General features: G+C 55.2%; 1 protein-coding gene across 4 annotated transcripts in view; it reads left to right on the forward strand.

Annotated features, from left to right (window-relative positions):
- The window catches only part of INPP4A (inositol polyphosphate-4-phosphatase type I A), a 114815-nt gene that overhangs the window by 88015 nt on the left and 13930 nt on the right, over positions 1–12870 (forward strand). For all 4 annotated transcript variants that reach the window (XM_040623559.1, XM_040623560.1, XM_040623558.1 and 1 more), the window contains exons 18-23: positions 364–536; positions 1580–1703; positions 2638–2764; positions 3070–3210; positions 5507–5604; positions 9320–9432. In XM_040623559.1, coding sequence (XP_040479493.1) covers positions 364–536; positions 1580–1703; positions 2638–2764; positions 3070–3210; positions 5507–5604; positions 9320–9432 — 776 coding nt within the window. The remainder of the gene's footprint in view (positions 1–363; positions 537–1579; positions 1704–2637; positions 2765–3069; positions 3211–5506; positions 5605–9319; positions 9433–12870) is intronic.

Below are 12870 nucleotides of genomic sequence, written 5' to 3' on the forward strand. Positions count from 1 at the left end.
GGTGACTTGCAGATGACTCGCAGAAGCTTTTTTGTCATTTTCTTCAAAAGGAACAATCTTGAACATTTACGGGTACAGTCCCAGTAGGTGAGGGAGACCAGGCCTTCCTCAGCCGTCCCCAGTAGCTCTGCTGCTTACTTAGTGGAAAAGCTTCAGGCTAGAGGGTTGGGGACCCGGGGTGGTTCCAGGGAGAACTTGGTGCCCGTCCTGGGCCAGAGCTTGGGCCAAGCAGAGTTATGAGATGCAGAAGGGGAGGGGAGGGGGGAGAGGGGCAGAGGGGCGGTAGGGGCACATAACTTGCTAAACTTCTAGAACCTGACTCTTGAAATCTTCCTCCTCAAACGACTCCTTCCTCGTGCCCAGGTGAATGGAGCGAGGCGCTTTACCCCCTGCTGACCACCCTCACAGACTGTGTGGCCATGATGAGTGACAAGGCCAAGAAGGCGATGGTCTTCCTGCTCATGCAGGACAGCGCCCCCACCATAGCCACGTACCTGAGCCTGCAGTACCGCCGCGACGTGGTCTTCTGCCAAACCGTAAGCCCCGGGAGTGGCGTGCGGGAGCCCACGGGCACCTCTGCCCCCAGAAAACACAGCCTTAGAAAACCTTTCTCTCTCCTCACGCTGAAAAAACCAAGGATGGCAACACTTGCTCCTGCCTGTGGCTCTTAAGTGCCTTTAATAGAAAGGTCTAGATTTCAACCCTGAGGGAGGAATCCTACTCGAGAAGTGTGTATTTAGGAGAGGGTCTGAGTCCGCACTTGCTTCTCCCTGAGGAAGTGGCGGGCGCCGGTGGGTTGTGCACTCGCCCTGCTCCTGCCCGAGGTGTGCCGGGTTCCAGACAGCCCAGGCCTCTTGACGACGTTTCTTCCAAAACGGAGTTTAGTGAGGGAGACACAGATGCTGCTGTCAGTGCAGTCTGTTTACTTGTTTATAAAACAGCAGGTGCCTTGGTTCTGCTGCTCGTGCACAACTGTTACAATGATGTTGGCGAAGGGAAGAACTCAAGCGAACGTCACGAGTTTAGCAGATGCCAGTTACCACGTTAGCAAAGTGAGCAGTGACCGAGGGTCAGGCTGGTGCTCTGACATTCGTCCAGCCCAGCCCCACAGAAAATCTCCCCCTGGGGTAACTTGCAGAGTGACCGTGTTCTCGCTCCCTTCTGTCCTTTGTCGTGATCACTTCAGTTTCCAGCCAGAGCTGGTCTGAATCTGTGAGTATATAGGCCCTTTTGACTGTAGGAAATTAATTCTGGGCTTCCAGAAGGTTCTAGCCCAGGAGTAAGCCCAGGCAGTTTGGGTTGAAAGCTGAGCCAAAACCAAACCAGCCTTTGGCAGCAATAGGAGTGGCAAGCCTAGAGTACTGCACGGCCTCTCCGTGGCCTGTGCCCTGCATGGCCTCAGAGCCGAGCGCCCCCCACACCCCAGAGGGAGGAAGGGAAGAGGTGCTACTGCAGCCCAACCAGAGCAGTGGAAGCAGAGAAGCTCAGGGCTGGGGGCACGGCGCGGGCTGGGAGCCACTTAGTGAGGAGGTGTCTGCCCCCCACAACCGTTTCACCTCGTGTCTCCGCCCCCCCCCAGCTAACTGCTCTCATCTGTGGCTTCATCATCAAGCTGAGGAACTGCCTGCATGACGACGGCTTCCTGCGGCAGCTCTACACCATCGGGCTGCTGGCCCAGTTCGAGAGCCTGCTGAGCACCTACGGTGAGGCTCCAGGGGTGCCCACACCCCCTGCGCCTCCGGGATCCTGGGGTTCATGAGCAGTGCGGACATGCGTGACACCCGTTCTTTCTTCCTAAGTGTTTTTCTGATTACACACATAGTACATGCTGATAAAAATAAGTCCAGGCATCCTCAAAATATGTAAGGACCAAAGAAAAGTCCTGTATAGTTACACACACACCCCTTCGTTTTGTTGATGGTGGTTGTTACAATCAAAGATCTTTCTAGTTGAGCATGGATGATAATTGTTGAAGCAATAATGTCCTGTGGGACATGTGGGCTGTTTCTGAATTACTCCTCTGAAAACAGTGCTGCCATACGTCTCTGCACACAAGTGTTTGTGCGCTTGTGGGCCCATTTCTGCAGCCACGATCTTATTAGAAGGAATGTTTCTGGGTCAAAGGGTAGGAATATTAAAAAATTTCATAGATATTTCCAAACTGCCCTCAAAAAAGACTCTCTTCTTCCTACTTTCATTTTCTGTTTATTTCTTCTGAGATGGTAAAAACAGGTAATTTTTTTAGAAGTATTTGTCCATCTTTGGAGTTATGAGACATCAAATAAATACCAAGCCCCGCGGTGGAGAAGGATCCGGCCACAGCGTGCTGTCTGGCTGTCTCTCTCCATTTCTAAAGCACCAGATCTACCTCCTGAGCTTCTGTGCACGCGGGTTCCCTCCCCACGCTGTCCGTCACCAGGAGAGGGCTGGGAGCCATGGCGCACGTCTCCACCAGCGGCACTGATGAGTGTGGCTGTGGGGGTTTCCGTGGCAGCGTTTCCCACGGAGAAGTGAATCGTAGCCACGCCTGATCCCGTCACCTCCCGTCTGGGCTGAGCTCTGTGGCCATGCTGAGCCCATGGGAAAAGTGGCAGGTCCCCTGTACCTGACAGCCTTCCGTCCCTCTTGTGCACCCAGGTGAGGAGCTGGCCATGCTGGAGGACATGAGCCTTGGAATCATGGACCTGAGGAACGTGACCTTCAAAGTCACTCAGGCCACGTCTAGTGCATCGACTGACATGCTGCCTGTCATCACGGGAAATCGGTAGAAAGATTTTTTTAATCCTCAGAACTAGCCCTGTGTTTTAATTTATGTTCATTACACGTGGCATACTTGTCATTTTCTTATCATGTCTCTTTCAGTTGAAGACATTGACCATAGTCTTCTACATTAAGTTCACAGACCTTTCAAGGTTCACGACCAGTACTCTGGAAACGGCTGAGCCAGACGGCTGGTCCATACTGTCGTGTAGAGGCCAGCTTGGTTTTCCTCTTTGCACCCGTCTCCTCTCCCGCCTCTCCCCTGTCACAGCCCTCACCCGCCCTCTGCCTCTCTTTACTGTTTTGCAGTGATGGGTTTAACGTGCGGATCCCTCTGCCGGGCCCCCTGTTCGACGCGCTGCCCCGGGAGATCCAGAGCGGCATGCTGCTGCGGGTGCAGCCCGTCCTCTTCAACGTGGGCATCAACGAGCAGCAGACGCTGGCCGAGAGGTGCGGGCTCTCGTGGGCCCGGGGTCGGGGGAGTGGTCGCTGAGGTGATGTGGAAAATGTCCTTAGTCCTCTTCAGGCTCTGAGTGCTGCAGGAACTATGTCATCGGCCCCTCCTCCTTTGGGCAGAGTTCTTGAAGTGCGGCCATACACCCAACCCTGTGTTTGGTGCTGGGGACACAAAGATGACCCAGGTGTGGTCTGTATCCTCAAGAGACTTGGGCTAGGAGGAGAGATGGAGGCACAAGGATGAAGATGAATGCAGGGAGTAGTAGGCGTCCTAGCGGGAGACCCAGGGAGAGGGTCTGGGAGGGCTTCCCGGGGGGGATGATGGCTAAATTGAGTTTTGAAGAGTAAGTAGGAGTTAGATGAGGAGGTGGAGGAAAGACCTGGCATCTGAGGCCAATAAGCCTGGGCAAAGGCAGGTGGGGAGAAACCGTGTGGGGGCTGGCGGCCAAGGCCCTAGGCTGGGATGGGCAGTGGTGAGGTTAGAGAGGCCCGTATGCCAGGCGAGAGCCTTGCCTTGATTTTCCAAAGGCCTGTGTCTTGTAAACTCCCTCCACATTCTGCCAGGCAACAGGGAGGAGTCACGTGTGCCCATGCGTGTGCGTGTGTTGGAGAGGCGGAAGGTTTGGGCACATGTAATGACCTTCTGCTAGTACGTGAAAACCTTTCCTGTTTTATCATTGTATTCATGTGACACATTTTAGAATAAAAAGGTGTTTAAAAGTGCTTGCTGTGAAGGGAATTTGGTCTCTAGGATGATGTGCTATCTTCCTTTTGGGCCTTTGGGACCCAGTGGTCAATATCCATTGACCCCTAAGTATAGGGTCACCCTCACTTAGCAAATGTGGTGTGGCTGGTGAGAGACACTGAAGAAGTTTGAGTAGAGCAGGACACAATCACATCTACATATTAAGTGGATCACTTGCAGGTCATGTGCCAGACAGATGTGAGGGGGACAAGTGTGATGAGGAGGTTGTTGGAAAGGGTACAGGCCAGAGGCGGTGAGCTGGATCAGGCAGGGGGTAGTACAGATGTAGGGACAGACTGAAGGACTGTTTCAGTGGTGAAATGAAAGGTTTGGTCTTCAGCTGGGCAGCGTGTGAGAGAGATGGTGAAGAGAATAACGGACCACGCTTCCGGGTCGGTAGTGAGTGTGTGTTGCCACCCACTGAGCCCAAGAACCAGAAGGGTCATGCTCAGGGGCCGAGGGAGCCTGGCTTAGGCTGGGGCCACCAGCCCAGGAAGCAGAGACCTCTAAGTTGTGAGCAGAACTGGAGGAGCCTACTTCATGGAGAGTGGGCGGCATCAGGAGGCCGGCAGGGAGTTGTCCCAGCGAGGACAGTAATGCTCCCTGCGTCGGGCAGCTGCTGTTCCTGGTGACTACAAGAGCAGTTTCTGAAAAGGTTGAGGCAAGGCCACATCGCAGCAAGCAGAGGGGCAGGTGGAGGAAGGGTGAGACAGTGGGGGTGGAGAAGACTTGGCAAGTGCCAGGTCTTTGCTCATTCATCTGCTTTTGGGACACTGACCCCTCAGCTCATAAACAAGCCCAGCTCACTGTGTCCTGGGGTAGTCCCCGAGGGAGCATGTGCCTAGAGGAAAAGCCATTGTGGGCATCGGGGTGGGTGGGCTGTGATGCACCCGCAGGAGGGAGTCCTGCCTGTTGAAGGATGACCTGGGACCATGAAGAGGCTGATGTCCTTGGAGGTCACTCAGCAGGGCAGTGGCAGAGCTGGACTGGGCACCCAGGCCTAATGACCACCCTGCATGACCGCCTCTGGCATGTCCTGGCTACCTGCGAGGTGTGCGGAGGATGAGCCTGCATGGAGAGAGGAGCGCTAGGGCCTCCCATACAGCCCGGGGGAGCAGCTAGTCAGGTGTGGTTATCCAGCAGGCAGAGTGACTTCCGCTTCGAGTGCAGGACTGGGTCCTCACTCCCCAGCCGGAGCCCCATTGCTGTCCCCTCTCGTAAGCACCTCCAGGAAGGGAGGACACAGGGCCGCCCAGCAAGCATTCGGGAGAGGGGTTTCTATGCATGATGCCGCACGAGGGCCTGGGACAGATAGAGTTCCGCTCACCTTTGAGGCACATCTGTACCAAGTGTGCATGGTTCCTGCTAATGAAATGTAAACCAGTCACCAACAGTAGAGACGGCCCGGTGCTTGGGAGGAGGAAAGCGGCTTAGGGTTCAGCTGTGCGCCAACCCTGAAGAGAATCGACATTGTTAGCTTCAGTGCAGTTATGCTCATGCTAGAAGGAAGTGTCTGACTCATGGTGTCCCGTCTGACCTCCGTAGGTTTGGAGATACGTCTTTACAAGAAGTTATTAATGTGGAAAGTTTGGTGCGGTTAAATTCCTACTTTGAGCAGTTTAAGGAAGTTTTGCCTGAGGATTGTAAGTATTTCTTCACTCACGGTCGGTTTCGTTTTCACCTGTCTTCTGTCTTGTGTCACTTTGGGTGCTGGAGCCTTTCCTGCGGCTCAGGCTGTCTGCTCACCCACCGTCCAGACGCTGCCTCCGCACGCACAATTCCCCCTTTGCTTCCTTGTTCCCCAGCAGCCTGGCCACCTACTCGGACTCCGCCTGGCTTGAGTCCCCACCCAGAGAAGCTTCCGTCAGGCTGTGGCCCTTGCTGAGTCTTCTCTGGCTGGTTGTCTTGTCACCTGGATACTGCGGGGCTTTCTCACAAGCTGTCCGGGCCACTGGTGTTCACTGATGCCAGCGGCCGGTGTTGTGCCCCTGCTGGTAGGACAGGTGGGGTCACAGAGGCAGGTCCCCCAGTCAGCCCCACGCTGGGGTGAGCTCCCCATGCACCTCCTTCTGTGGTACATAGAGTAGGATGCTGGGCAGACACTTAGTGCTGGGTGTGGGGGTTCGGGGGGCCCTGTGTGGGTGTCCCCAGAGGCAGGGGAGAGTGACAGCAGCCATCACTCTGCTAACAGCCCTCCCTGTGCCCCTGGACTCAAGCAGGGGCCCCGGGCTCACCGCACTCACCGCACTATCTGTACAGGGGAATTCTCTCCTGATTTCATACTTGCTGAGCACCTGCCCTGTGTAAAGCACCATGGGACCCAGTGAGAATGAGACTAGATCCCGCCTGGTTAGGGATGGGCTCTGCTTCTCTGTGCTGGCACTGCCCCGGCTATGAGGGGGCGCCCCAGGTGAAGGAGGCAGACTCAGTCCCTGAGTAACACCAGTGTCCTTAAGGGAGATTCTGGAGGAGGGAGATGGGAAAAGCCTTCATTCGCATTCCCGGGTCACTGATGTGCCTGGCGCTTGCCGTGCTCTGCGCACATTTCCGCACTGACTCCCCACGACAACGCCACCACCCAGGTGTCAGTATTGGTTGTGCGGAAGGGTTGGCCTGGCTCTGAGGCTCGGCACTTAGTCGGCGAAGATGCCCTCTTAGGAGACGCTGTGTTGCAGGGGACCTTGGGCCAGGCTGGGGAGTTGATGTCAGTTTCTAGCAAGGAAGCGGAGTGGGCAAAGGCTTCAGGGATTCGTCTGGAATCAGCAGGAGTGTGCTGAATGGCTTGGAAGAGGGGTGCAGGCTGCTGTGCACAACGTTTTCTTCTCCCTCCAGCTCTGACCTGGGGGTGTGGGTAGCTGGAGAGGAGAGGCACAAGGGGGAGTCGCTCTGGGAGCACGCTCCTTCGCAGCTGCGTGAGACAGTGCTGGGGAAGAGAGAGCTGTGGGCACGTGGTGGAGAGACACAGGGCCTGCGCTGACCATGGCCACACGAGCTGGCGCCCACTGATGGGCAGAGGAGCGGGGTTGGGGGGGTGAGGAGAGCAGCCCAGGCACCAACAGCCTTTGTGATATGGGACACAGGCCACAGGTGAGGCCAGATGGGGCATACCTGTTGCCACCTTGGTCGGCAGCACAGGTGACATGGGGCTGTCTCATGGCTCGGGTCACTGTGTGCAAGAGGAAGGGACTGAGCATAGAGCCTCTGGGGAAAGACCCACGTGGAGATGGCTTGAGAAGATTCAGTAGACAGGTGGGAGAGAGTCCTTGCAGGCAGGAGAGCAGGAGTGTTACCTGGGTGCCGAGGGGGCAGTGAGGGGAGGAGTCCCTGGTGACTTCTGAGGCACAGTCAGTGTGGCCAGGGCTGCAACCAGGGCAAGTGACAAAATGACACTGCCTCAGTAGGCCACTCTGCCCCAGAAATCAGAGATGTGAGGTGGGTGATGGGGGAAGGAGCTAGAGAAACACTGGCTGCAAGATGCAGGAGCAGCTGGGGCTACACTCGGGGGCTGCTGTGGACAGGGGGAAATACAGGTGTTCATGGCAGGTGGCCTCGGTCTCCCCGGGGAACCGCAGAGATGCCGGCGCTGACCACACACTGGAATTCACTGGGGAGCCCAGACAGTCCTGATTCCCGGGCCCCACCCCAGAGTGGTGGGCATCAGGAATTCCAGAAACTCCCAGGTGCCAGGTTGACAGCCATTAGTGAAAGGATCTCCTGGTGCTGCAGGTCACCAGTGCCTGGGCTCTTGGGAACCCCCCGGTATTGAGGTGTCCTTACGTGCTTCGGTGACCATAGTTGAAAGTGATGGATTTGTCAGATCCTTGCCAGGCTGTTTACATACTTGACCTGAATTAGCTAACGTGATCCTCACAGCAGCCTTGGGGGATGGGCCTGATTCCACACTATTTGACATTTGAGGACACTGAGACAGGAGGGTGAGTCTCCCAGGAAGGGAGCCCAGGCTGGCTGCCACCAGCGCCCACCTTCCAAGTGCTGCAAGGGTCAGAGAGAGTAGAGCACTGAAGCTTGGACTGGAGGGACAGGGTCTTTTGCAGGGCCAGGCCCCTGGCCAGGGCACCATGAAGGGGAGGAGGGAGGAGGGATGGAGGCCATGTGGAGGGCAGTGAGTGGGCACAGTGAGCCATGTGGTCAGGAAGTGGGAATTCCGTGCTCGGTGTCTTGGAGGGCAGCCTGTTTCCAGTGATGTGAGACCCCAGGAGATGTAGCCTGGTGATGAAGGCCAAAGAAGGGTGCGGTCTACAAGACAAAAGCAGGCCAGGCGTGGCCCTCTCCAGGGTGGACCAGTAGGACAGGACCACAACCCAGAAAGGTGGGGAGCAGCAGCCCATTGTGCCTTCAGCCCCAGGAGAATCGGGGCTCTGTGAGGCCGAGGAGATGGAGCGCAGCCAGTGAATACCCTCTCAGTCTGCTCGGTTCATCAGTGGGCAGGTGTGCACTGACCGGGCCGCAGGAGAGGCCAAGGAGAAGCTGCAGCCAATCTGGGGAAGTAACGTGCTGTGTCTCCTCCAGGAGACAAGCTTGCCTCCTCTGGGCTCCCACAGCCTCCATCACTGACTGAGCCCCTTATGAGCAGGAGCCCCCTTTCCACGTCCGTTTCTGCCCCAGTCCCCTGATCGGCATGGTGCCGGGCACATACCAGGTACATGCAATCATTAGCCTAAGATCCTGGGTACACGAGGGTGAGCTTGTGTGGTGGAAACTCTGTGTGCAGCTGGATCCCAGAATTCCATGTGTTTGGTTTTAATGTGGGGATTCAGGCACCATGGCTATTTTTCTTGGACTTGACCTGGAGGCTCTTCTCTTTTTCTCTGATGATCCTGGGATTTAAAAATCCCAGGTTTCTTAGGTGAGGGGATCGGACTGATCTTCCAGTTCAAGGGGTTCTGAAAGGGCTGGAGACTGTCATGGTGGCAGAGGGAGGCTGTGAGGGAGAGTAGGTCACTCTGGGTCCATGGGAGGAGGCCCTACTGCCCACATCCCCAGGGGTAGCCAAGCCCACTCAGTGGCCAAGACCCATTGCCCTAAGCATCCTCCTCCCTGCGGAGGCTCTGAAGACCAGAGCCTCCTCCCGCCCTCAGTGACCCCATGTCTGTGCTCCAGCCCCTCAGAAGAGCTGAAGGAAGATGAGTGTTTGCCCTTGGCAGGTGGGACCGAAGTGGCCGTGAAAGTGATTTAAGTGCTCCCACGTCAGTAGCCAGGGCCAGTCCCTGAGCACACCCCTTCTTGCATAAGTCACCCCAAGCTTCCAGCTTGGCCAGGAGCCCATGCTGTTGTCGCCTCCGTGGGCCACAGGCCTGGGTGCCCTGCCAGCTCTCACAGATTGCCCCTGTCTTGCAGGCCTACCTCGATCTCGGAGCCAGACGTGCCTGCCGGAGCTGCTGCGTTTTCTGGGCCAGAACGTACATGCCAGGAAGAATAAGAACGTCGACATCCTCTGGCAAGCCGCCGAGGTAGTACCCTCGTTATACTGAGGAAAAGAACGTCATTGTTGCACTTGCTGCCAGTAATAATTATGATAATAAATCAGAGTCTCAGCCAGGAGTAGAGAGAGCGAATTTCTGCATATAGACACAAAAGACAGTCACCGAATGTGTCCAGAACTCTGGAGGATACTGAAAGGTGCCTATGAGTCCATTACTTTAGGGCTGCCTGAATCCCGGTAAGCTGGACACAAGACTCTATCCCCTGGGGCATTTAATAAGCAGGCTGATGACAGTTGTCACCCGCAGAAGCCTGGGCAATCGATACCAGCTACAGCGTACTGCCTGCTGCATCTTTTAATGCCTTCGGAGGTAGACCACGGTGACCTTTGCAGTCTCTTTACACAGGATTGTTTGTACCTTGCAGTTCAGAGCTCCTCTTTTCCCAAGTGCTTCCAGTATTTTCTCATAAATGTTCCTGTGGAGTTCATAGCTAGCCGTTCGCTCACCCCTGCTGAGGGTGGCCTTAACTGGTCTCCACGACAGCACTGTGACCTGTCCGGTGTTGCGGCTTGCACACGTAGACTCAGGAACGAGTGATCCCCAGATGGCATTCCGGCTCCCGGCCCGTCCGCCCTCTGCACCTGGGGAAGGAGAACACACCACACTGCCCACTCACACCTGGTTATCCCCGGTTCACAGAGCACAAGTAGCCATTAGGAGGGCTGTCTCTCCCCTCCACCCTCATGGCTTTCCTGAGCTGCTCATTCTAGAGCTTTCCTGTTCTCATCAGGCAAGTGTTCTCTCCACCCCGGGTCTCTTGCACGGCAGCAGACAGTCAGCTGGTCATGGTGCTTGCCTGCTGTTTGGGAGACCCTGTGTTTGAAAGCCTGTCTTCATGGAGCGCTGTCTTTGAACGCCCCTCACTTTGTGCCTTTCTTAGTGGCTGTGGCCACTGACGCCTTACTGTTGCATGCAGCTGTGAAGAGTGGACGTTCCCCTGTATATTCATGTGTTCATTGGGCCCTTCACGCGCCCCAGCTGGTAACTCGGTGCTCATGAAAGCTGTGGGATGGGTCTGTGGAGCTCCCCTTTCTGGGCCAGGCTGAGTGACAGGAAGCTTGAGGGGATTCATGGGCCTCATTTTTCAAATCTCGTCCTGGTTCTGAGACCTCATCTGCCCTTGCTCCTCCAGGCCAGGCCCAGCAAAGAGGGTGTAGAGTGAGCTCGTGCTTGCTGGGGTGCCTCTGCAGGCAGAGGAGCTCTGTACTTTCTTAGTATGTTTTAGGGGGGTGCTGAAACCCCTTGTCACACAGGTATCTTTGCAAGACTTCAAACACAGAGCAAGCTTTTCCTCGTGGGGCACGGAGGCCAGAGGGTGACACAGCCAGATCCCTCTACAGTGGCACAGGGCAGCACCCATCCATTCACTCTGCTTGGAACAAGCATGCAGACAGCTTTACAGATGAGAGTGGATGCCGAGACCAGTGCACACCTTGTTTGGGAACGCGGTTCTGTTTTCCTCTTGCTAGACAATAGAAAAATCACCAGCTATGGCTGTGATCCACCATCCCCTGTAACCAGGTTAGAAAAGCAGCCCATCCAGTCCCATATATTTTGTTCCCAGCAGAGTTTCAAGGTATAGATTTTCAGGTGGAAAAGTCTCAGAGGCCCTGGATGTATCACTTCTTAGATTCTCCACCTGGGGGGGGGGGGGTCCCCTGCGAAGACACGTATTTATGCAATGCCAAGTCACTCCTCTCTCAAGGCCTCCCATCCCCAGTTTGACCAGAGCTGCCCTCCTTTTCTGGATCTTATTTCTTTTCATTTCTGTATATAAACAAGGGGTCCCTGGCTAAACAGGATATCATTGGTCAGGTCGAGGCCCTCATTTTGTGGATGGGGAGACCAGCCAGAGCCCCAGAGCTGGCTGATGGCCCCCTAGAGGCCGGAGCCTGGCACTGCAGATGGCTCTCCTGTGCAGGAATGCACTTCTGGTCACCCCCGCCTGCCTTCTGGAGTCTCTCCTAGTTCCGGATACACCATCTATGAATGTGAACGTCCTTTGAACCTATTTGTGGTTCTAGCTTGTGCCACGGGTCCTGAACTGGGTCATGAACTCTGCAGCCTGGAGAATTCAGGGAGTAGGTGCACGTTCAGCCTCCCCTCATCATGTGGATTATATCACTCTTCACCCAGCTTAGGGGATGCTTAGCGTTTTTCTTTTTTTTCTTTCCTTTTAAAATTTTTTTGTCTGTTCTCAAGAGAAGACTATCTTCCTCCTGATGGTCTTGGCTGAACTTGTTTGGGACTTTTCTCTTTTGTCTTTCTCTAGACAGCGTGCTTAGGACTGCACTGTGCTCTCTACCTGGTGGCATTCCTGGCAGTGGCTTCGCGTTCTTGGCTTTGCTGGCCTGAGACGCAGGCGTGGTGCCGCCTCCAGGGCAGTCTGCGGTGGCCCCGGTGCTCCTCTGGAGTGCGGCACGTTATTAGAGCTCACCATCATCTAGTTTTGATTTTTTTCGCTACATACAGTATTGTCCTACCTGGTACAGGTCCATAGGCCCTTATCTGAAGCTCCTGTGGGCAGATGTTTCGGAATTCACAGATTTCCATCTTTTAGAAAGGTGATTTGATATACAGTTGGTGCACATATGTGTACTACATGCATATCACCTACTTGATGTGGTGCACATGTAGGATTGATCATACCCAGGGGAGTCTGGGGCAGCGCTCTGGAACCAAACTCATTAATATTGCTTTATTAAAAAATATAAATAGTTATACAAAATGGGATAAATGAAGATTATAAGTAATTCCGCATCAGCTCAGATCTGGCTATACTGCCAAATGAAGTTGCCATAAACTTAAAAAATCTTTTGTTTTAGGGCTTTCTGCTCTTGGGGACTGTGTACCTAGACTTATATCTAGTGGTACAAAGAAAATGCCCCCACATGTCCTTCCTGTGGGGGAGAAGGTGCCCTGGGGTGGCCTTTTCGCAGCCCAGAGGCTGCCCCACTGTAAGCTCCCCACTTGTGAAGGGGAGAGTGCACTGACCCCTGACCCCTGCTCAGCCCTGAGTGAGCTGGAGGATGGTGGAGGTGGCCAAGGGGAAGCTCTTCTGAGCTATTTCCATCTGTGCAGGTGAGGAGGAGAGTAGAGACAGTGGGTCTGTGCTATGCCTTCCAGAAAGGTCTGGAGATTTGCCCGGGGGCAGGGCATCCTGAGAGCTGCTCTGACCTCCTGAGCTGGTCTTTGCTGCCCTCCTTCGCCCAGGGCTCGCAGCACAGGTCTGAATGTGACGAGATGGCCTGGGCACAGTTTGGAAGAGGGCAGTGGTTAAGGTGAGCACACAGACAGTGATGCCCCAGAAAAGAAGGGGGAGCCTAGGCCTGGAAGGAACGGCCTGGGGGGGGGTGGAGTCACACGAGGGATGGGGACAGTCACACAGGGACAAAGGCGGTCCCA

This window comes from Ursus maritimus, unplaced genomic scaffold, assembly GCF_017311325.1.
Source record: "Ursus maritimus isolate PB19 unplaced genomic scaffold, ASM1731132v1 scaffold_6, whole genome shotgun sequence".
Taxonomy (NCBI): Eukaryota; Metazoa; Chordata; class Mammalia; order Carnivora; family Ursidae; genus Ursus; species Ursus maritimus.